Below are 21,660 nucleotides of genomic sequence, written 5' to 3'. Positions count from 1 at the left end.
TGTTTGTTGAGGCAAGCTTCAGGCGGCTTCAGGCGGGCAGCCGCTATCTAATCGGAATTACAGGGGGCTTGTGGCGAATCACACGCTGGCGGGACCGGTGCCAAGCCTGTGGGGAGATTCGATGTGGGGCTGTCAGTGGAAGCTGTCCCCTGGCCTGGGCTGGCACTTGCATCATCAACATCACAGCCAGCCCGACACGCAACCGACGACCTGCAACTTCTCACAAAGACATTCAGTCCTCCAACAAAGCCCAATTCATGGAATACTTCTTGGAAAATTGCCATCGGGACATCTGAACCTAAAATTTACGTCTGGATGGTTTGGCAACCATAATATCCTCCACAGTTGGACTTGGGGACATGTGTCCTGGTTTGGACACATAAGTAAGAGTTGAAGAAAAAGAGACACCAGACGAACACCATGAACACCGCCCTCGCCGACTCTTCCATGTCCCTCGACTCGGGTAGGTCGCAAGGACTCGAAATATTTTACAGCACTGGACTGCCATGCTAATACTCTCCCAACCTCAGTCGACTACGACCCCGTCGCCCACCTCAACCTCCTCTTCTCCCACCCCTCGACCGTCTCCTCCGTCGCCCGCGTCTCCTCCACCATCCAGTCCCACAAGCATGACCTCTCTCGCTCCGTCGCTGCCCTCGAGGCCGCCCAGGCCTACGGGCCCGACTCGTCGCTCGAGCGCATGCAGTCAGCCCAGGCCGAGCTGGCCGACCTCTTCCGTCGCATCGAGAGTGTCCGCGCCCGAGCCCTCCAGACCGAGCGCGACATCACCACCATGACCGCCGATATTAAGCGCCTCGACGCCACCAAGCGCAACCTGACCCTCAGCATGACCGCCCTCAAACGTCTGCAGATGCTTACCACCGCCTACGAACAGCTACGTGGTCTCGCCCGTGCCCGCCAGTACCGCGAGTGCGCCGGCCTCCTGCAGGCTGTTCTGCAGCTCATGCGCCACTTCCACAGCTACCGCAGCATAGACCAGATTGCCGTCCTCAGTCGAAACGTCAGCGAGCTGCAGCGCGAGCTTCTCGAGCAGGTCTGCGAGGACTTCGAGCTGGCCTTCGCCAAGGGCGATGTGCCGGTCCGTCGCCCCGTCCTCGTCGAGGCATGTCTCGTCATGGACGCCTTGGGCGATCATGCCCGCACCCGCCTCGTGACCTGGTATGTCAACACCGAGTTGCGAGAGTATCGCCAGGTCTTCCGCGGGAATGACGAGGCAGGTAGTCTCGACAACATTGGCCGCCGCTACGCCTGGTTCCGGCGCACCCTCAAAGCCCACGAGGAGGAGCATGCCGCCATCTTTCCTCAGCACTGGCGCGTCGCCGAGGCCCTGGCGACGGCTTTCTGTGACGGCACCCGCGACGACTTCAAGGGCATTCTCGAAAAGAGCATGCGCCGCATTGACGGCCCCAAGCTGGATGTCAACCTCCTTCTGCGCTGCCTCCAGGAGACCATGGATTTTGAGCAGTCCCTGGAGCGGCGCTTTGCTACCGAGCCCCGGGCCAGCATCGACACCCTCGCCTCCGCGGATGACCGCGCTCACAACTTTCACGGGTCCATATCGGTCGCCTTCGAGCCCTACTTGAGCCTATGGGTAGAGTCACAGGATCGCGCCCTTGCGGCCATGATTCCCAAGTACAAGACCCAACCACTACTGCCGCCCGACGAAGAGTTCTCGCCGCATGCCCCCATTCCTTCAGCCATCGAGCTCTTCCACTTCTACAAACTCACCCTCTCGCAATGCGCCAAGCTATCCACCGGCGAACGCCTGCTCGAACTGACGCGCACCTTCGCCAAGTACCTCGACGAGTACGCCCAACAAGTCCTCGTCTACTTCCTCCAACGCGGCGGCGCGCAAGGGCCACCATTGCAGCAAATCATCCTCGTCCTCAACACGGCCGACTTCTGGCACATCAACACCAACCAGCTCGAGGAAAGCATCAAAAAGCGCATCGATCCGGACATGGCCGGCAAGGTCGACCTCTCGTCGCAAGCCGACGCCTTCATGGGCGTGGCCAGCGCCGCCGTCATGGCCCTCGTCTCCAAGGTCGAGCAGGACTGCGAGCCCGCCTGGCGCGAGATGCGCAACACCAACTGGTCGCGCATGGACAGCGTCAGCGACCAGAGCTCCTACGTCGGCGAGCTGCTGCGGCACGTCAACGCCAAGGCGCAAGAGATCCTGCCGCTGGTCATCAAGCCCCAATACGCCCGCGCCTTCTGCGACAACGTCGTGGAGCACATCTCGTCGCAGTTCCTGCACAACGTGGTGCAGTGCCGGCCCATCGCCGAGGTGGGCGCCGAGCAGATGCTCCTCGACAAATACGTCCTCACCAAAGCCCTCGAAAATCTCATGTCCTTCCACACCCCCGGCGGCGCCGCCGCCCCCGCAGCGCCGGCCGGTTTCGTCAAGCGGGTCAACACGGCCATGGCGCGCGTCGATCCGCTGCTCAAAACCCTCCAGGTCCGCCCGTCGCCGCCCGAGGGGCTGGTCCAGGCGTACCTGATTCACATCGCCGACCGGTCCGAGACCAACTTCCGCAAGATTTTGGATTTGAAGGGCGTCAGGAAACAGGACCAGCCGCATCTCGTCGAGCTGTTCGCCATCCACCGCGACGGCGCCGCGGGGTCGTCGGGGAACTTGGTCGCCAGCTCGCCGCTGCTGACCCCGCTGTTCGCCGCCGCTGGCGCCTCGGCGTCCGCCGGCTCCTCATCCTCCGGGCTCGCTGCGGGCGGGTTGACCTCGTCCTCTGCGGTCGGCCTCGGCGGGGCTGGTTCGTCGGTCGGGTTGCAGGGGCGGTTTGACGCGGCGAGTTTGGGGGAGAAGCTGCTCAATGCGGCGAGGGATGGGGTGGAGAGGATGGGCACCGCGGCGACGGCGGGGCCGGCGTTGGGAGAGGTGGTGGCGGCGGCCACGGCGGCGGGGGATAAGGCGACGATTAATGAGAATTTGAAGAATATTGGCAAGTTTTTCAGGAGGGATATTGGTGGGTTGGGAGCGAGGTTTGGGAAGAGGGATGGGGCTGATGGGTAAAGGGGAAGAGGGTGGATGATGAGGGGAAGGATGGTATGTACAAGTTCGAATGTCTTGTAATAAGGAGAGTTGTTTATTGGTCCTATGGCGTTGGGTGAACTCCTTGGTGTTGTTGGTCTTGGTGACTTAGTCGTGCTCCGCAGAAGAATCGGTGACCTAGAGGGTTAGGGTTGGGTGTGTTAGCCTCGGCCATTACTTAGATCTTCGACGTTCATCCCAACTTCGTTTCAATTCATCAAGTTCAAAGAAACTCACATGTCCAAGTCATCAACCACGCCTCCACAATCCACAACACACTAGATGTACTCATATGAAGCCTTGCTTTTGACGAATTGATGTTGTCTTTATGAGATGGCACCTTGTCTTTTCCACACACCGCCGTAATTAGGTAGAATGCGAACACCTCAACTCCCCTCATTCTCGCCGTCATCACCATCACCATCACCACCATGATCCAGGGCATCTTCTACGCCCGCTTCTTCCCCGAGCAGGGTTTGTTCCCTCTTCACGCTCTGCCTTCATATCTCAAACTATCCTAACCTTGCCCACAACAGGAACCAAAATCGTCGCCCAAAGCCCGCCGGGCTGCATCACCCCGGAGCCGGGCGCCTCCAAGCCCCCGCTCTTCGACTTCAAGGTGCTCGAGGGCTACATCATCCCGCGCGAGGCCTTCCGCAACCGCTACATCACCATCACCGACCCGGACGGGAAGTACTGTGTCCTAGGGTTTCCCGTGTCCATCAACAACCCGCGGCGGTACTTCCGCAACGAGTTTATTTTCAACTTTGGGTTGGTCGTCGAGACCGACGTCGACCAGGTGCCGTACGAGCAGGTGGTGCGGCGGCTGGCGGCGACTTTTGCGGAGATGGAGAAGCAGAGCGGGTATTTGAGCAGTCAGGAGGGAGAGGAAGGTGGGGAGGCTGAAGGAGGAGGAGGAGGAGGAGGGGATGGTGCCGTTGATGTGGCTGGGACTGCTACTACTTCTAACGGCACCACCACCACAATAACAACGAGCAGCGTCGCCCCTCCCCCCAACAACCGCTCCGACTTGTTAACCCACAAAACCTTCACTCGCCGGCCCATCTCCTCCCTCCTCGAAATCGTCCGCGAAGACCTCAACAACTACGGCGAGTGCATGATCCCCGTCGACGACGCCAACGCCATCAACATGAAGCTCTTCCCGCACCACCCGACCCCGCCGCCCGAGGTCAAAGGCTGGCACGTGCCTGTCGCCAAAACCAAGTTTGCCGACATCGTCGACCCGACCTGGGACTTGACGCTGCAGCGCGTGGTCGCGCACATCGACGGGGTGTCGGACGTGCGCCGCATCGCGGCCCGCGCGGATGTCAGTCTGGAGCTGTGCCAGCTCGCGCTGAGGCATTTGTTGTATTACGATACGATTTTGTTGTTGGATATGTTTTTCTTTGGGGCGTGCTATGCGCCGAGGCCGGGGATACATGACTTTGTGGCAAATGTCGGCGGGATGGTGGATGAGTGCGCTAATTACGTGTGCATCGGTCCCGGGCCGGGGAGGGCAGCAGCTGCGGCGACGGCGGCGGGGGAGAAGGAGGTGGGCGGGTGTGGTTGTGCGGATTGTTCAAACGAACGTCGTCGTCGGGATGCGCGTGGACGTGGACGTAGGAGTCGTGGTCACGACAGCGAAGACGAAGATTCTCAGAGCGGGGAAGAAGACGACGAACATGACGACGACGACGAAACGGGCAGCACACCCCGCCACCACCACCACCCCCGTCTTCATCATCGTCGTCATCACCACCCTCACTACCCCCATCCTCACGACCACCAACACCACACCCCATCCGACCATGGTCACGATCACCACCAACCCCACACCCATCCCCGCGTGTCCAACTACACCCTGATCCGGCTCATGACCACCTTCTGCGCCGGCAAAACCGTCGCCGACTGGATCCGCCAACACATGGAAACCGGCCTCGACGTGCTCCGCCTGATCGACGTCCGCCGCTTCGTCCAGTTCGGCGTGATCAAGGGCTGCCTGTACCGCGTGCACAAGCACGTCGTGTCCAAGCAGTACCTGGCGGCGCTGGCGACGGGCCAGGCGCGGCCCGTTGCAGCCGAGGCGGGAGGCGATCCGCTGCAAAAGTATACCGACGGCGTGGCGTGCTTTGATCAGATCATTACCGAGCAGGATCTGACCGAGGGGGAGATCTTGGAGAGGCTCAAGGGGTTTAGAGCGCCGGCGGGGGATTTGACGGTTTTGTATTATTGATTTATGCAACTCCAATTGGAAAGGGGAGGAAGGGGAGTGTGGTTGGTGGTTTTGAATTGTTACATTTTTCTGCTCTAGCTATTGTTACATGGGGTTGCTGGTTGCTTTGGTTGCGTATAGGTATCTCGAACCACCTTTAACATCGTGGTGGAAAACCGTCATCTCTATCTCGGGGTGTTGTTTTGTACAGGTCTAAAGTTACAAGAGCTGATCAAAAGTCGGGCGGGGCATGCCTCAGATGTAGTCCAACCCATCGTCATCATCATGGTTTATCTCATGATCGCCATCCGACTCAACCCATCCCTCCTCCACCTCTGGCGACGGCACAGGATAATTAAGTCTCATCAAGCCGTCGAGTTCTCTTTCTTCTGTTCCTACCCCTCGTTCCTGTTCGCCTTCTTGGCCGCCTCCTCCTCCTTCTCCATCTTCTCGACCATCTCATTCAACTGCATCTCAAGCCGAAGCTGTTGAGGACTCTTCCTCTCAGGGAGCCTGAACACGTCGTCCACCTCTCCCGTGGGCTCCTCCACTCCAAAAGCTGCCAACTCCTTCTCCATACCCAGCTGCTCCTTCATGAACTTCTTCACCTGTTCCGGTGTGGCCTTGCCCTCCTTCAGCAGCTTGATCTGCTCCCGCAGCCTGCGGATGCGGCCCGTGCCGGGCTGGCCCGGGTACGTGAGACCCAGCCTCTCGTACTCCTCGTCCGAGATCACCTCGATGATGCGGATGTTGTGCTTGCCGCGGCGGAGGAGGAGGATCTTGTCGTCAATCAGGTACCTGCGGGTGTCCTCGGGGGCCCAGAGCTTGACAGGGAGCCAGGTTAGCATCCCCGGGTCCATGGGAGCGCCGGGGCCGCCCTTGGGAATTCCACCGATGTAGGCGCCCTGCTGTAGCGCCAGGCGGTGGCCCTCTTTCCTGCTCTCGGCAAGACCGGCCGCGTACAGGATCTTGGAAATCGACCCGGTCATGATGAGGGACCTGGGGAGCTTCAAGTCGGGGCGCGGCGCGTTGTTGGGCGTGATTGGCGTTGGCCCCTTGGGCTTCCCGGTGCTTTGGACCAGAGTCTGAAGGACGCTGGACGCACCCTCAGCCGGAGCTTCGGGGGTCGGCGGCATGATGGCGGCGCCCTTTCCGTACATCAGCTTATGTTGTTGCTGAGCCCGTTCGGCCTCTTCCTCGCCATGCACCAGCCTCGCCACCTCGTACGCGAGGCGGTGATGGGCAACGCGCTTGCCCGGGTCTTCGGCCTGCTCAGTCATAATCTGCTGGATTTCGCGGGTCGGGATGAACGTAAACAGCTTGAGCAGCTTCTCGATCTCGTCATCGGGCCTGCGAACAAAGAAGCCGTACAGATCAAAGGTGGACGTCTGGAACTTGTCGAGCCAGATGGCGTTGCCGGCGCTCTTGCCAAACTTGTTGCCAGCCGAATCAGTCAGCAGCGGAACCGTGAAGCCGACCGGGTCGTCGTATACGCTCTCGGCGGGTAGGCGTTTCGCGGGGTCTGGCTCGCTTTCGCGGGCGGCCTTGAAGACGTCCATGCCCGTGACGATGTTGCCCCACTGATCCGAGCCTCCGATTTGCATCTGGACGCCCAACCGGGTGCGGAGCATCCACCAATCCCAACCTTGGAGGATGGGATAGCAAAATTCTGCCAACGAGACGCCGTTTCCTTCCTTCATCTTCTTCTTGACACTGCGTTCAGACATCGCGTCAGTCAGCCATAGGAGAGAGGTTGGGCTAGCTGAAAGAGACTCACGTGTCGCGCGTCAACATCTCGGCCACGCGCATGTGGCTACCAACACGCCTGAGCACCTCGAGCATGGGCTGGCTATTCCACCAGGTATTGTTGTTGATAATACCGCGCTTCCAAGCCCACTCCTTTTTATATCCCCAACGACGAGCCTCTGCCTCCACGTTCATCCACAGCTGCTTCATCTGGAAGTGCATTTTTGTCATGTTCATGGCCAAATCAGCCGAGGCTATGGGTTTGCGGTCCTGGATACGGCCGGTCGGATCACCAATCTTGACCGTGGAGCCTCCAAGGAGACTGAAGGCGCTGTATCCGTGCATGTACATCCAGAACAGCGGCATGAGCGGTAGGAGATGGCCGACATGCAGGGAGCTAGCGGTGGGGTCGACGCCAACGTAGGCGCCAATGCGCCTGATGCGCATGAGTTCGCGGACGACATCCCTCGAGCTTTCGCCGGAGGTGCGGTGTCAGCGGCGCCGTCACGTTCTGCAGAGAGGGAGGAACGGAGGGAAAGTGAAAGCAACGTACGGTGCCACGTCCTTGATAAACCCTCTCTCCTCGAGGACGTCGTACAGGTTTTGTCGTTTCCCCTCTAGGATCTCTTTTGCCTGTTGGTCCCATGCTTGCTTTGCCTCCTCTGTCTTCCGGATGAAGTTCTGGGTAATAGTCCGGCGTTGAGACAATGCGCCACCCAGCCTGCAACTCCAGCAGACAAAGATGGGCTGTCGCCTGCGGAGTGCCGCCATTGACGACGCCATGGTGTTCGGGACGTCCCGAGAGAAATGTTTGGATGGGTGCTTGCCTCTATGGCATTCTCGGGTTCGTGTGGGAAAAAGAGGCACGGGCTGGGCTGGCCGGGCTGCCGGATTGCAGCTTGTTGTCAACCTTGTCGAGCCCCCCAATGGATGAGAATGTCAAGTTTCATTCATTCAAACTCCAAAAACGTGAAGTCGTGAATTTTTTGGGTGGGTCCCCAAATGCCAAGACTTGGAGGGGCCGGACCCAGGCAGAGCCCCACCTCCCACTTTCACTTCTTGGCAGGCACGTGTAGTGATTCTTGATGTTCCGATCTTCTCACTTCTAACCCTAACCCTGAGTCTCCGGCTGTCCAGGGCTTGGCGGTGGGGAGCCTCGGAGGGTGGATCCCATCCCGCTGACATCCCCGACGTTCCCATTGGCCAGCCGCAGCTCCCGATTGCCGAGGAACACCGTTCGCGCCGCTCCGGGCACCATTTTCGCCGCTCCATTCCGTTGGTGTCCCTCCGTGTGTGTGTGCCACCACCTCCGTCCTTGTCGTCGCCGTCGTCGTCGTTGTAGACCGCCGAGCAGAACCACTCAACTCAAATCACACGCACACAGCCCGGCCCAATCCAATTGACCGCGACCATGGCATCCCTCGCCCGCTCCTCCCTCCTCCTGCGCCAGGTTCGTCCGGCCGTTGCCCCGAGCGTCCTGTCCAACGCCGTCCGGGCTGCTGCTTTCACCACCACAGCCAAGCGGAGCCTTTTGCCTCCTCTTCCTCGTGAGTTCTCCAGCTGCATTGCATTTCGACACTTTTTTGAAAACAAAAAAACAGACGCTAACAAACCAATTCTTACAGAGCGGGTCGAGGGCACCGGTACGTTGAGCACATTTCCCCTCCCCTTCTTCAACACCAAACAAGCTCAACAAGCTCAACCACCATACACACCATGTCCACCCTCTCTTTCACACCAACCGTATAACTAACCTACCTCAACCCCAAAGTCAACGACGCCGCCCGCATTCCCCCTACCTCCCCTGCCCACGGCAGCTACCACTGGACCTTTGACCGTCTAGTCGCCGCCTCGCTGATCCCGCTGACCGTCACCCCCTTCGCGGCCGGCTCGCTCAACCCGACCCTCGACGCCCTCCTGTGCGCCACCATCCTGATCCACTCGCACACGGGCTTCCAGCAAATCATCATCGACTACCTCCCCGCCTACCGTGTGCCCCGTGCCCGCAAGGCCTTCTCCTGGGGCCTCAACGCCGCCACCGTTATCGTCGGCTTGGCCCTCTACGAGTTCGAGACGAATGATGTCGGTATTACTGAGGCTATTAAGCGGGTTTGGAAGGCGTGAGAGGTGGTGGTGGTTGGAGTTAGTAATGGGGGAGATGGTATGAGGAGGAGAAGAAAGACAGAGGTGATGGTTAGATTGGATGGGGATAAATGAAAGAACGTTGGGTGTCCTGAGACGGTGAATGTTGTCTCATGGTGATGTGTGAATGGCGGCGGGTTGATTACCTAGGTACATTGGTTGAATTGGGATTTACAAGTGGCGAGCCCCAGGCAGGCAGCCAACTACCATTTCAAAGGGTTTCTACTGCGGTATGTGTGGTCTTGGAAAAATGTAAAAACTATGAACCGGTTCATTGGGCATCTTTTGTCTGGATATACGTGACATTGTGAACAGTTTGACGAACCAAACTCTTTGATATATACCTATATGTTTGTAGATGAAGGGGGTATCTACCTGGCCCGGCCTGGTATCCAAAAACCAACTCGTGTATCTTACAACAGACAAGTCATAAACTAAACAAAACGAATGTTCTAAACCCAAAACTCCCCTCCGCCCCAAACGCCGTTAGAAACCCAAATGTCTTTCGTCATCAAAGAACGCTCCAGTTAGGAATAGCACGTATAGTCAGTTCGATGGTCGTACTGCTTTGATTATGAGTGTGTAACGTTGTTGTTGTGGGAGCCATTGAGTGGCACTACAGCCTTTGGGTTATGTATTAGCTATCAGGCGCTCGTCCGTCGCCCGACATATGGGTTGGTGGTGGCAAGAAACGTAGTCGTCGTCGCCGCCAATGACGGCGGCGGGTGCGGCGGCGGCGCAAAGCCCAAGGAAGCCGGCCTCGAGATGGCTGTCGTTGACGGAGCCGAGGCCGGCCGAGCGGCGCTGTCCATGACGACCTGGATGCTGGCGCGGCATCGCTCTGGGAGTAATACATTCCCCTCGTTAGTCTCCGGGTCCGGAACTACTTCGTATACATACAGCGGTCCAAGGAAAGGGGTGCTAGAAAATGCTCACCTCCAATCTTCCACCTCCTCGCAAACACGTCCAGCGCAGCCCGCATGACCATCGTCCTGCTGTTGTTCAGCGGATTCGCCGCCCTGAGCTGCTGCTGGTGGTGTTGCTGGTGCGGTTGGTCATCGCCGCCGCGCATGACCAGGAGGTGCTGCATGGCGAGGTAGATGGCGAGGCCCCAGCAGGGATCGACGGCTCCGCGGTCGAGCTGGTCCGGCCAGTCGAGGATTTCCTGGGCTTTCAGCGTGACCCAGTCGAGGCAGTTGGCGAGGATGGTGCTGGCCTCGTGGTGGGCTTGTAAGGTCGTATTGGGAGGCCAGGCGGTGGAGTGGAGGACCCAGTTGTGGGATGGGTAGAGGAGTGCTCGGGGCCAGAGTTTGAGCAGGGCGCTGGGGTGGGTTGGTATGTGAGAACGGGTTGCTGAGGATTCGTGATTAAGGGGGCGGACTCACATGATAGCTCCGGCACCGTTGCGACCGTCGGGTTTTGCGAGCCGAAGGATCTCGTCTGAGATGGCTTTCGTGCCCTCGATGTCCGCGGCGGGGTTGGAAAGGTGTTGTAAGGCCACACTCAGGGAGTAAGCAGAGCGAGCCTCCGGGAAGGTACCTGTACCAGTGAGGTCCTGGCCTCCGAACGGAGCAAGGTACACGTCGTATGTAGACGGAAGCGGTGGGACTTGGAGGGTCAGGGTGTGCATCGGTAAGCCCAAGTCTGGGTAACCGACCTTCAGGAGACTAGGCTTCGTATCAGCCACTTATGGTCCTCATCAATCACAATTGCTGGCTTGTTCTCGACTCACCAGTCGATGTCCACCAAAGCCCACCACAAAATCGAGCAACGCTGCAGCTCCTTGGCGTTGATGGTGACTGCCATCACATCGTCGGCGTGCCAAAACGTCTGGTCGTGCCACCCCAGAGCCTTGGTCATGAGAACGCAGTCTCCGACGGAGAAGTAGGCTTGCCGTGGCATGTTGTGAGAGAACTCGTAGAAGGCGAGGAGCAGTTGGCTCTGCAGCAGGGGGATTGAAAAGGCCACGGCGCCCCGGACGGTGCCGAGGATGCCCTTGACGGCGCGGTACTCGGCGTTTTCCATCCCCTTGGACCTGGGAGCTGGCGGGTGAGTGAGCAGCGTCATGCAGAGGATAAGGACGCTGGTTTCGGCGGGGAGGTTTCCCCATGAGTCTTCGAGCTCTTGCATCAGCAGGCTCTGGTCGACGACGGGGAACCAGGTGTGGACACCGTCAAAGTACAGCTTGAGCGCGTCCAGGACGGGCTGGCGCTGGTGGAAGATGTCCATCAGGGTCCGGAAGGCGATGGTGTTGACGTCGGTGGCCTGAGCTACCGGCTGATACAGACCGGTGGCGGGCCTGACGCCCGGGTCTGCGTACTGGCAGTCCCTGCCATGTCTGAGAGAACCAGTGGTTAGTCCCGGGAGTATTTGGCAAGACACAATGTTTGCTGAAGGCCTAGAAACATACTGTAGACATGTTCCGCAGGAAGGACGTTTCTTGTCGCATCCCTTCTTGTTTTTCTTGCACTGGAAGCAGACGTAATCCTTGGCCGAGGATGAAGTGCCCGAGACATACATACCCGCGGGCGGGGATGAAGCGGTTGATGAAGGTTTACCCATACTACGTTGATTGTTGAGTCCGAGGTGTCTGATGGATATATGCGTAGCTTCACAACGGATGAGGTGTTGTTGATCTGGGACTGGAGATGACCAAACACGAACAACAAGAAGGGACAAAACGGACAGAAAACTTATCAACCAAGTCCACTGGTATATAGCACGAAGCAACAATTGAGCGCACGTTCAGGATCCATCGCGAGATTGAAGGCGGCCATCTGGGGCTTATATGTCAGAATGAGGTAGCCATGGTTGATGGTGAGAGCCGCAAGTCCCGAAGAGGAAACATGATGTTACTGGAGGCGGACGCATATGCACCTCCCCCGGCCAGAACAGATGCAGGCAAAAGTAGATGCAGGCATCCCAAGAAGGGGATTGGCCTAGATCCACATATGATGTAAAGATGGTCCAGTAAAGTTCGCTCCGTTCACCCCGAAGTACCGTTCCCTGTGAGGTGGTGAAGCGGCCGCCAGAAGATCTGCACGCATCGCGAGGAAGGAATGTCAGCCCAACGAACAGCCCATGTTCGCTCGCAGCTTCCTGCGCACCCAAGCCTTGGCTGGCCTCGAAATGCCCTTTGATTGGATCAACTTTGCAGCGCCAAGCCGAGGGGAAGCACTCTGATAGGCCAGAAGCAACCTTTTTCGTTTCTATCTTTGTTCGTTGGTCTGTATGTACATACCAGGTAAGTACAGATGAGGAAAGCAGTCAGACCTCTGGTGACGTCTAAAGACCACTTCTCGTCCTCGACAACGGCCTGCAACGGGAGAAACCGTCCTCGAGTCAACTCATACGAAGCAGCAGTCTCTATTTTGGCGGGCCAAAGTAACCAAGAATGCATGGTTGCCTTTTTCCTGCTCAATTCACTTGCCTTCGGCCGGCCGAGAAGAATCAATACATGACGCAAGACAAGATGCTCTCGTCTGGACGGCAAGACGCTCCCCTCGAGATGGCTCATACAGCATTTCATACACGAAACCGACAGAAACTCACCTCTCTTGGCCAATCAAGCATGCAGGTACCGGCGAATACGGAAGCATTACAAACTCTCAAGCCACGGGGCCGAAAGCCCCTTCGGGCAAGCCCGACATAGCCGTGGCTCTGGAAGAGGCGGGGAGACTGTGCCGCGAGACCGCAGAGCTAAGGTAGGTCCTTGATGTGAGTATTCTCTTCTTGCAGAAGCGGCATAACAGTGCGACTCTTCGTCACCTGACTGTTCATGTGGCGGGCCATGACACTCTTTCGAAACAGTGTTCAAATACCTCTCCACACCGTGTGACCCACGATCCTGCAGGTTACACAAACCCGTCCAAAACAAGCGCGGCGGTCTCCGGGTCCGGAAAAGACGAGTCCCGGGAGATGTGGGAGAAGTGGGAGAAGGCGGTGCACTGCAGTCCAGTTCGCAGCTAACCAGGGGCCGGCGATGTGGGAAGAGCTGGGAATGGAAGAAAACTCCGTTGAGGACTCCCATGCGCCACGGCCCCGGGGCCCAACCACACCCCCCCCACAAGCCCCGGATTGCATTGCTGGTCGCATCTCGTCCAATCAGGATTGTGGCGGTGGAGAGGAGCGGTGGCTTGCGTGTTGCGGCTCTTCGTGGCTCGCATGCCAGAACAGTTCAACTCGCCAGTTGAATCCCAAACCTACCTGTGGTGAGTGATCGGTTTACGCAGTAGAGACTCTGCCTTGGCTTTTTCTCGGAGACGATTCGGGTACCCGAATCGAAACGTTGCAGCGGCGTTGCATTACGTCTCCCGGCCTCCAGGACCGTGGGTAAGGGGTGTTGAGCATTCACGGCAACCTGAGCCGCAGTTGAGGTCAACCTTAGAGTCAACCTCACCTCACAGGGATCATAAACCCTGCACTCGTCGCCAGTGATATCGGTGGAGAAAGTCCAGAGCTAATGCGAGACCCCTCACCGGTGCTTTCACCTAGGTTGCTACGCCACGAACCCTCCCTCCCCGTCCTCCCTTCACTTGCATCGGATCCTGGAGACTGAGCGTGTGGTAGCTTTGAGGACCTTGATCCAGGGGAACTGCAGATGCTTTCCTGGCAGCTTGCATACGCAATTTTTGCCGAGGGGGAATGTTGATTCGACAGAACTGCAGAGCCTCAATATCTGCTCATTGTTCTGTGGGCTTTTGGTGACCGACGGTCCGTTGCGGCTTCTAGGACCAAATACCAGCTTAACTTCAGCTCAGGCACTCTGCCGGGTAACTCTCGGGACAATGAGGAGCTACCTATCAGTGTCCATGAGGAGTCCGCTCAATCGGTCAGGTTTAGGTCTCATCTACAGGCCGAACGACCTCTAGCTGAGAATGACAACATGTCAGCAGTGCAATTGTCCTCCAGGATCGTAATGCTGAGGATCACTCATTGGCAATGGACACACACAAACCTCATGATGTGGCCCAGTATTATACGCCATGAGGACAGGGAGGAGCAGGTCTTATAAGTCCAAGTTTTGGAAGTGCCTAGTACATACGGCCATACCCACAAGAAAGCACGGGATCCCGTCCGCTCTCCCCTAGTTAAGCTTGTGAGGGCCCGAGTAGTAGTTGGGTCGGTGACGACCAGCGAATGCCGGGTGCTGTATGTTTTTTTGACTTTTTCTCCTCTCCAATATCCAAGTCCATGGCTGGCCCAGCATTGATTCACTGGAATACATATGGCAGTCAAGTTCGTCTTGTCTGTGCTGCGTTTTCCCTTGATCACTTCATCCCGAGAGGTCAAGTCCACCGTGCGTGGACTTGCCTTGGTTGATGCCCATCCCTCAAGGTCCTTTCCCCTGCCTTGATTACGTGTGTATTTCCTCGTCAATGCCTCCCTTAGGTACCCAACCCCTTCCACTTGCATTATGCCCGTGATCAAGACCAATCTCTTGGTCCATCATATTGATCCTTCCTCACCTTCCACACCAGACGACGTCGAGGGAGCCAAGATCCATATCCCGATCGGGTTAGCGCTGTTCCACAGGATCATCGCGGGGGGCGGATGGCTGTGGCTCGTGGCTTCTGGGCGCCAAGACGAACAAGGGGCCCCATTGGGATGTGACGTTCATGGATGGGGAGCCTTGGCTTCAACCTGCATCAGGACGGAAACCGACTTCAACCATCACGCGTCGCAACAAGTCAACCGTCGACAGATTCACTCGTACTAACAACCCGGACGCGCCACACGTCCACCACCATCGCCGTTGTCGTCGCCGAGCTGTGCCAACGCACCCCACACCACTCGCGACGGCGCGGAATCAAGACATCGCCCCCAGCCCCCAGCCAACGACGGGCCCCAGGAGACTAGTAGGATGGCACCGGGATCGAGCAAAGGGACTGGGAAGAAGGGGGGCGCCGCCGCCGTTGTTCGCCAGAGAGACCACGCGCAGTCACCACAGATGTCGCAGCAGCCACGCAGTCGCAACAACACCCCCGCGCCCGCCGCCGGCCCCTCGGCCAGCCTGCCGCCCTTTGAGACGGTAGAGACCGAGACGGTCGAGCTGCGTTTCGACGTCTTCCGCAACCTCACCTTCGAGGACCTGGTCGACCCCGCCGCCGCCAACGTCCTGATCCCCGACTCCAAGAGCCTCGACGGCCTGCTGTCCCGCCTACAGAAGCTCGCCGATGTCATCGACAAGCGCGGAAGCTACTGCGACCGCGGCATGCGCCTGCTCGCCCAGTCGCGCCGCCAGCGCATGGACGAGATGGCCCTGGAGCGTGGGCGAGAGGAGGACCGGAATGATGACAGCAGGAAGACAAACAAGAAGAAGCGAAAGGGCACAGATTCTCTGGCGCCCAATGCTGCAAGTATAGGTCAGTTCATGGGTTCGCCTGATGTATTTTCTTTTTTTTTGGTGTTGTCGGCGGTTGTCGACGTCACTTTTGTTTTTAAGTCTCAGCGCATGTTTTGGTGGTTCCTTGCATTCGAAAAAGCAGAGGGGAGAAAAATCATTGCGAGACAATCTTGTCTCAAACAAACGACCCCACTCATATTTTGCTAATCTGACATCTCTGCATCGACAGAACGCTCTTCGCCGAACCGCGAGGCCAAATCAAGAAAGCTATCCCGCGACAACGACACAGCGAGTTCATCATTGTCCCCCGTCGAAGCGCACTCTCCCGGCCACATGGAAGCAGACGACAAGACCAAGGTTGAGGCGAAGGACGACGACGACTCGAGCTCTGACGATGGCGCACCTCCTCCGCCCGCTCGGCCGCAAGCCAACACCTTTGGCGACGACCCGTCCACCTTCCCCGATCCCACTGTCTACGAGATCCGGCCTGTGACGCCAGGCATGACCGAAGACGAAATCAAAGAGATCTACTCGGTGGCCTCATACCCCAAGACCGACTTGTCGCACCTGATTGCCGGTGATCCTCCGGACAAGGACTTTAGCAATTCCAAACCCAACAACCAAATCAGCTTCAGCACCTTCAGCACCTACATTGAGCCCTACTTTCGACCGTTTACCGAAGAGGATCTGGCCTTCCTGCGCGAGCGCGGCGACCGCGTGACGCCCTTCATCATGCCCAAGCGCGGCAAGAAGCACTACACAGAAATCTGGGCTGAGGAGGACGGCGCCATGGCTATCGACTCGTCACCACCTGGTCGCGACCGTCTGCCGCCCAACCAGCCGCGCGGCAGCATCGAGAACATGGACGACGAGGTAGCCGAGACGGACAAGCTCTCTGTCGGCCCATTACTGGCCCGCCTTCTCCAAGCCATGAGACCCGAGCACCGTGCTCCGCCTGCCGAGAACAAACCTGGCGCAAACGGCGTCTCTGGCGGCGACAACGAGGGCGCCTCCTTCGACTTCAGCTTCGGCGACAACGCCGCCGGTACCTCCCAAACCAACGGCGTGAACGGCACGCACGGCAATTCCAACAACCCCGACCAGCCGGCTGCTCCCCAATCCCTTCCTCCTGCCACCTACATGCCCGAGTCCAGCAGCGAAGCCTGGAAAAAGGCCACCCATCCGAAACTCGACTACCACCAAGTCGACGAGCGCATCAAGCAAGAACTCCGCCACATTGGCTTCCTCCCCCTCCTGCCGGGCCAAGACCAATCCACCACCGCCGCCGGCGCAGGAACAGCCGCCGCAACCACCAATGGCGCCAGCACGAACGGTACCACCGCCAACTCCTCCTCCACCTCCACCACCAACGGCCAACCCAGCACTACCACCACCACCACTTCCTCCTCCTCATCCTCATCATCAACAACAGCCCACCCCCCGGACCCCACCGCCACCACCGCCGAATACGACAACCACTACGACGACGAGGTCGCCGCGCGCCTGCGCATCCTGCAAGCCCGCCTGCGCGAGCAGGTGCTCATCAACGGTGCGCGCAAAGCCCGCCTCACCGAGCTAGTGAAAGAACGCATGGCCTACCAGGAGTACCAAACCATCCTCGAAGACTTGGATTCCCAAGTCAACGCCGCCTATCTCAAGCGCACGCGCACCATGGGCAAGAAGCCCAAGAAGGCGCGGCCCGGACAGTCCGCGTCGGCGGCGGCGGCGGCAGCCGCTGCGGCTGCGGCCGCGGCTGCGGCGAATGTTGCCCGGCCGGGGATTGGGGATGCCGCGCGGACGTTGATGGAGCGTAGGAGGAGGTGGATTGAGAATATTGGCACGGTGTTTGATGATGAGAGCTTGACGAAAGTGCCGAGGGCGAGTGATCCGGATAGTTCGATCTTTAAGCCCGAGGAGATGGCGGAGTGGGTCAAGAGGGAGAGGGAGGCGTGGGAGGAGGAGGAGGAGATGGGGGAGGAGTTGGTGTAGGGTCTTTTTTTTCTAAGGATCTCTTTGCTCAGTGGAGAATGGGGGGGTTGGGTTTGAGAGGGAGTGGGAATCGTGGGGTTGTTGTGATATTGGTGTGTTGGTGTTGGTGTTGTCGTTGAGCCTTGAAGGGCCCGATACTTGGCCTCTCTATTATCTTTTTCTCTCGTTTTATTGATTGTTGATTGACGGTTGCTGAGAGGGTGGAGTTTTGTTCGTGGCTGGTCTTTTCTCTCTCGCGGCAGAATTATGGACGGATTGACGGGCTTATTTGAACTTTGGGGGTTTGGAGCGGCGGAATTCGATCCGAGGCGTTGGGTGTTAAATAGGTATCGGGATCCCAAAGTGTACATCTCATCAAGCAGGAAATAATGTCATGATCAGCAGCAAAAGTGTCGTCTATATCAATGTGGGAATGTGTGGTTTGAGCCCGTTGCGTTCAGTTTATCCGTCGTGTTGACGCTGTCGCTTTCCACATCCAAGCCAGGATTGCGAAGGGGATGACGACAAGATAGATCTATCAACCCATCTCTCTCCTTGCACTTATGGAAATGAACCTAGTCAGTCACTACATTCAATGGCTTCAATTCTCATATCCGGTAGCTATTCCGTGCACAGCACACAGAGGGTATCTTAGCATATCCAATCCATCCAGCCCAGCCAGAAAACCACGCCAGAGGTTCGAACCAAAAATAAAACCCAAACCCAACAGTAATCGCATTGCGTCAACCACATCCATGGGGTAAACTGATACTGAGGGTGCGTTTCCTCAAGAAAGAAGGTGTTCAAAAACCAGGAAACACCTTGACACGAATCCTATGCCCTGATCGACCTGTCAGTTACGGACATACCGTCAGTACCTTGGGAATCTCAAACGAAAACTCACATCGACTCCGGTTCCTTTCATCTGGAGGATCTGGTACCGGCTCAAGAATACCGTTTGTCGGTCTTGAGTTTCTATATCCTCCCAGTCGTGACTGGGAGTTGGGTGTGGCAGGGCCTTGCACCTGCCCAGTCCCTTGCCCATCTTGCCCGCCCCCTCGAGGCTCTGTGGTAGGCAATTCCACCTCCCCACGTCTCCCCCAGCCAATCGACCATCTCCCCCGATTTCGAGCCTTCTTCCCCGCGTCACTACGGGAGGATCCACCCCTCTTCTCCCTCCTCCCACTTTCTTCGTCGACACCCGCACCCTCATCCTCGTTCTCATCATTATCGTCATCATCATCATCATCATCGTCGTCGTCGTCGTCATCGTCGTCATCAACCTGCCCCCTCAGCCTCCTTACCGCCCGCTCCCTTCGGACCATGTCATTCGTAATCTTCGGACAGTAGCCCGGCGGGAGCATGCTCGCTTTGCAAACGGGACACAAGGAGCTGGACTCGGCGAGGAAGGGGTCAATGCACTCCGGATGGAAGATGTGTCCGCACGAGAGCTCGCGGATGATGGTCTCGCGGTTGACGAAGGAGGAGAGGCAGATTTCGCAGGTCGATTGGACGTCGGTTGTGGGGGATGACTGGGAAGATGATGGCTCGGGGGTCTGGGGGTTGCTTGTTCCGGTTGTGCGTCGGGGGAAACCGTTACTCCTGCCCTTTGTTTGGTATGATCGTGTCGGTTGTGTAGGGAGCGGCGGGTCGCGAACGTTCGGCTCGTTGCAGTAAGTGAACAAGGGGAAGGTTTGGATGTGGGACACGGGAACGGTGAGGTGCCGGATACCCATAGCCTCCAGATTAACGTCGCCTGCAATGACGCGACGACGCAGGCTGGCGCGGCGGCAGGCTTGGACGATGTGCATAAGCAGGGAAGTTGCCGTGACGACGAAGAAAAGCAGGCCTAGGATGATAAGGACGTAGATCCAGGTGGCAAGGCCGGTTGGGGTCTTGCCGATGCTCAATTCTGTCCAGATGCGAATGTAATCCTCGGGGTCGCTGGGGATCAGCCTCGCGATGTCCTCGCTGAACGGGATCTCGGAGAGATTTCCCGAGTACAGGCTCGAGTGCTGCATCATGATCTCGCCGACGGCGCCCGAGACGGCAAAGACGGGATAAGCCGTCTCAGACATCCACGAATGGCTGCCGTGGATGTGCCATTCTTCGGCGTGAGCCGGCGGCGGGGCGACGGCCCATGTGCCAGGCAAGTAAAAGAGAAAGGCGCGCACCGGAGCCATGCGAGCGGCATCGAGATAGGCCTCAGCACAGCGGCCATTCACCCAGGGGGCGAGGGCAATCAGGTGGAAATAGGTGGGGGGAAGGTCATCCTGGCGAGCGACTGTCTCAGGAATGTGATGGGATGTTTCGATGGTACATGCGTGGTCCCCAGGAAGATCAGGGACGTAAAGCAGGCCGCCGATGGTACCCTCAGCTGCGTACCTCGAGGAGAGGACAGTGGTATTTCCAGAGAACCTCGCCGAGTAGGCCACATCGTTCTACCGGTACGAAGTCAGAAGGAAAAACAAAAGCATAAGGGGGTGAGTTAGGCCAGAGGTCGTATCACGTACGGTGAGATGGGTGACGTTTCTGATGACGGTGCTGGAGATGGTGCCCACGCCTTTCCATGATGGGTTGCTAAACAAAAGACTGGCACATGATCAGTCGGTGACCTGAAGATGAAACAATTGAAGAAACACGATCCAGCGAAAGCGGAACACGGCCACGAGGAGAGAGGGGTAGGAGGGTGGTTGCACAAAAAGGGGGGCAGGGAAGGGAAGCGAAGGCGACGAAGTGGGCTGGCTGGCTGGCCGGCTGGCGCCGGGATCCCCGGAGAGAGGAGGGTTCGCCGTCTAGTCTACCCAAGTCCCGTCGAGCATGCGGCGAAACAGGACAGTGAGAGCAGCAAGGGAAGCAAGATGCGACTTACATGACATTGCGGATCTCATCCAGATCTATGAGACGTCAGCAAACGGGCTCTCGACCGAGATACCCGGGCTTGGCGCGGAGCTTGGCTCATGGCCAAGGCGACATGTTCGCGGCGGGAACCACGGGGCAGCCGGGAATGGGGCGAAACGGCTGGACAGGAGCGCGGGTGGGATCGGGGGAAGACTCACACATGGACATTGTCAAAAGAGAGTGCGCGCGCCGAAAGAGGCGGTTTATCGAGGAGCGCGGGACATGGTGCTGGCGGGGGAGCCGCGTCGTCAGTTCTGGTCAGGCAATGTTGAGACCAGGGGGGCAGAAGAGATGGCGAAGGTGTGTGGTGTGTTGGTTGGGACTGAAAATCAAGCAAAGCAGCAGGGGCCGGCGAACTTAACACAACCACAAGCTCAGGGACAGGAGGCGCTGGAAGCTTGGGGCGCTTCTAGCCTGCCGGGAGGGCCTGGGTTGGATGCGCCAAGAAGATCGTCGTCCCGCGGCCTTGGGGAGTGCTGCAGGGTTGCGTCGTGCTGCTTTGGGGAGTACGAAGTAGCGTGACGAGAGACACTATCACACACACAGCGACACAGCATCGGGAACCTTGATCTCTGCGGAACTGTGTCAACGGCCGTCAACGGTAAAGATAAACGAAGATCTATATATCACCTACTTTTGTACACCATACAGCGTCTGGTATGACAGATGGAACACCAGACCAGGCGGGGCAACGAAGGGGACCGGGACACGGCAAGGGAGCTGCTGACAGCCATTGGCTCGTCGTCAACCGGGCATGTCTCCTCCACTGCCTCGAGGACTAGGTGAGTTAGAATATCAGGAAAATGGGTACTTTTGCTCAGCTGCCGAGTTCTTGCGTGTCGTCAAAAATTCAGAGCCATTTTGATTGATCAGGAAATTAGAGCATCTGCTAGGGTCCGAAGTTGCCGGATACGCGGGTCTGTGGGATTTGTGTGGGATCTGAACATCTGCCTCAGGATGATGAATCAGGTATGAGACCAAAATCACCCATCCTCCTGAAGGAGAAAGAAACGGAACCAGTGGCCAATGCCCTGGTCGCAATTTTGAGCTGTTTGGTCAAGTAGAACGCACCTTCTCTCCGTAAGTACAGAAATTTCTACGAGAAGTTATCCAGCCCTAACCTCGGATCCGGGAAGGCGCTGCTGGTCTGAGGTGGATGTATGTACAGTACATACCTGACATACGGACCACCAATGTAAAATGGAAACTGCAACTGCTCCGGATTCAGGGGTTCCTTTCTCCGAGGCCGACACCGCACCTTCATGTCGGTTGAATTCA

At 57.9% G+C, this 21,660-nt stretch overlaps 8 protein-coding genes across 8 annotated transcripts; 5 read left to right on the top strand and 3 right to left on the bottom strand.

The window, feature by feature from the left end:
* Positions 1–420: 420 nt before the first annotated feature.
* Positions 421–3,049, top strand: VTJ04DRAFT_1607 (uncharacterized protein; the record flags this gene model as incomplete). Its single annotated transcript, XM_069359313.1, has 2 exons — positions 421–463; positions 531–3,049. The coding sequence occupies 2 exons, from the start codon at positions 421–423 to the stop codon at positions 3,047–3,049; spliced, it is 2,562 nt and encodes an 853-aa protein (XP_069224215.1).
* Positions 3,050–3,498: 449 nt separating this feature from the next.
* Positions 3,499–5,300, top strand: VTJ04DRAFT_1606 (uncharacterized protein; the record flags this gene model as incomplete). Its single annotated transcript, XM_069359312.1, has 2 exons — positions 3,499–3,541; positions 3,604–5,300. 2 exons carry the CDS (start codon positions 3,499–3,501, stop codon positions 5,298–5,300), a joined length of 1,740 nt encoding a protein of 579 aa, XP_069224214.1.
* Positions 5,301–5,674: 374 nt separating this feature from the next.
* Positions 5,675–7,808, bottom strand: VTJ04DRAFT_1605 (uncharacterized protein; the record flags this gene model as incomplete). The annotated part of the gene is made up of 3 exons (XM_069359311.1): positions 5,675–6,992; positions 7,057–7,497; positions 7,579–7,808. The coding sequence occupies 3 exons, from the start codon at positions 7,806–7,808 to the stop codon at positions 5,675–5,677; spliced, it is 1,989 nt and encodes a 662-aa protein (XP_069224213.1).
* Positions 7,809–8,436: 628 nt separating this feature from the next.
* On the top strand, positions 8,437–9,149 carry VTJ04DRAFT_1604 (uncharacterized protein; the record flags this gene model as incomplete). The annotated part of the gene is made up of 3 exons (XM_069359310.1): positions 8,437–8,572; positions 8,651–8,668; positions 8,797–9,149. 3 exons carry the CDS (start codon positions 8,437–8,439, stop codon positions 9,147–9,149), a joined length of 507 nt encoding a protein of 168 aa, XP_069224212.1.
* A 131-nt stretch (positions 9,150–9,280) lies between these two features.
* On the top strand, positions 9,281–9,605 carry VTJ04DRAFT_1603 (uncharacterized protein; the record flags this gene model as incomplete). Its single annotated transcript, XM_069359309.1, has 2 exons — positions 9,281–9,474; positions 9,590–9,605. The coding sequence occupies 2 exons, from the start codon at positions 9,281–9,283 to the stop codon at positions 9,603–9,605; spliced, it is 210 nt and encodes a 69-aa protein (XP_069224211.1).
* Positions 9,606–9,811: 206 nt separating this feature from the next.
* VTJ04DRAFT_1602 (uncharacterized protein) lies at positions 9,812–11,687 on the bottom strand (the record flags this gene model as incomplete). Its single annotated transcript, XM_069359308.1, has 5 exons — positions 9,812–10,008; positions 10,104–10,489; positions 10,553–10,834; positions 10,900–11,505; positions 11,578–11,687. The coding sequence occupies 5 exons, from the start codon at positions 11,685–11,687 to the stop codon at positions 9,812–9,814; spliced, it is 1,581 nt and encodes a 526-aa protein (XP_069224210.1).
* Positions 11,688–15,030: 3,343 nt separating this feature from the next.
* On the top strand, positions 15,031–17,502 carry VTJ04DRAFT_1601 (uncharacterized protein; the record flags this gene model as incomplete). The annotated part of the gene is made up of 2 exons (XM_069359307.1): positions 15,031–15,532; positions 15,743–17,502. The coding sequence occupies 2 exons, from the start codon at positions 15,031–15,033 to the stop codon at positions 17,500–17,502; spliced, it is 2,262 nt and encodes a 753-aa protein (XP_069224209.1).
* Positions 17,503–18,284: 782 nt separating this feature from the next.
* VTJ04DRAFT_1600 (uncharacterized protein) lies at positions 18,285–20,550 on the bottom strand (the record flags this gene model as incomplete). The annotated part of the gene is made up of 5 exons (XM_069359306.1): positions 18,285–18,322; positions 18,386–19,922; positions 19,995–20,073; positions 20,354–20,378; positions 20,541–20,550. 5 exons carry the CDS (start codon positions 20,548–20,550, stop codon positions 18,285–18,287), a joined length of 1,689 nt encoding a protein of 562 aa, XP_069224208.1.
* Between the last annotated feature and the right edge of the window lie 1,110 nt (positions 20,551–21,660).

The sequence above is a fragment of the Mycothermus thermophilus genome (genome assembly GCF_041956435.1).
Source record: "Mycothermus thermophilus strain CBS 625.91 unplaced genomic scaffold VTJ04scaffold_1, whole genome shotgun sequence".
NCBI lineage: Eukaryota > Fungi > Ascomycota > Sordariomycetes > Sordariales > Chaetomiaceae > Mycothermus > Mycothermus thermophilus.
Note: the sequence above shows the minus strand (reverse complement) of the source record. Positions and strands in the feature narration are given on the sequence as shown.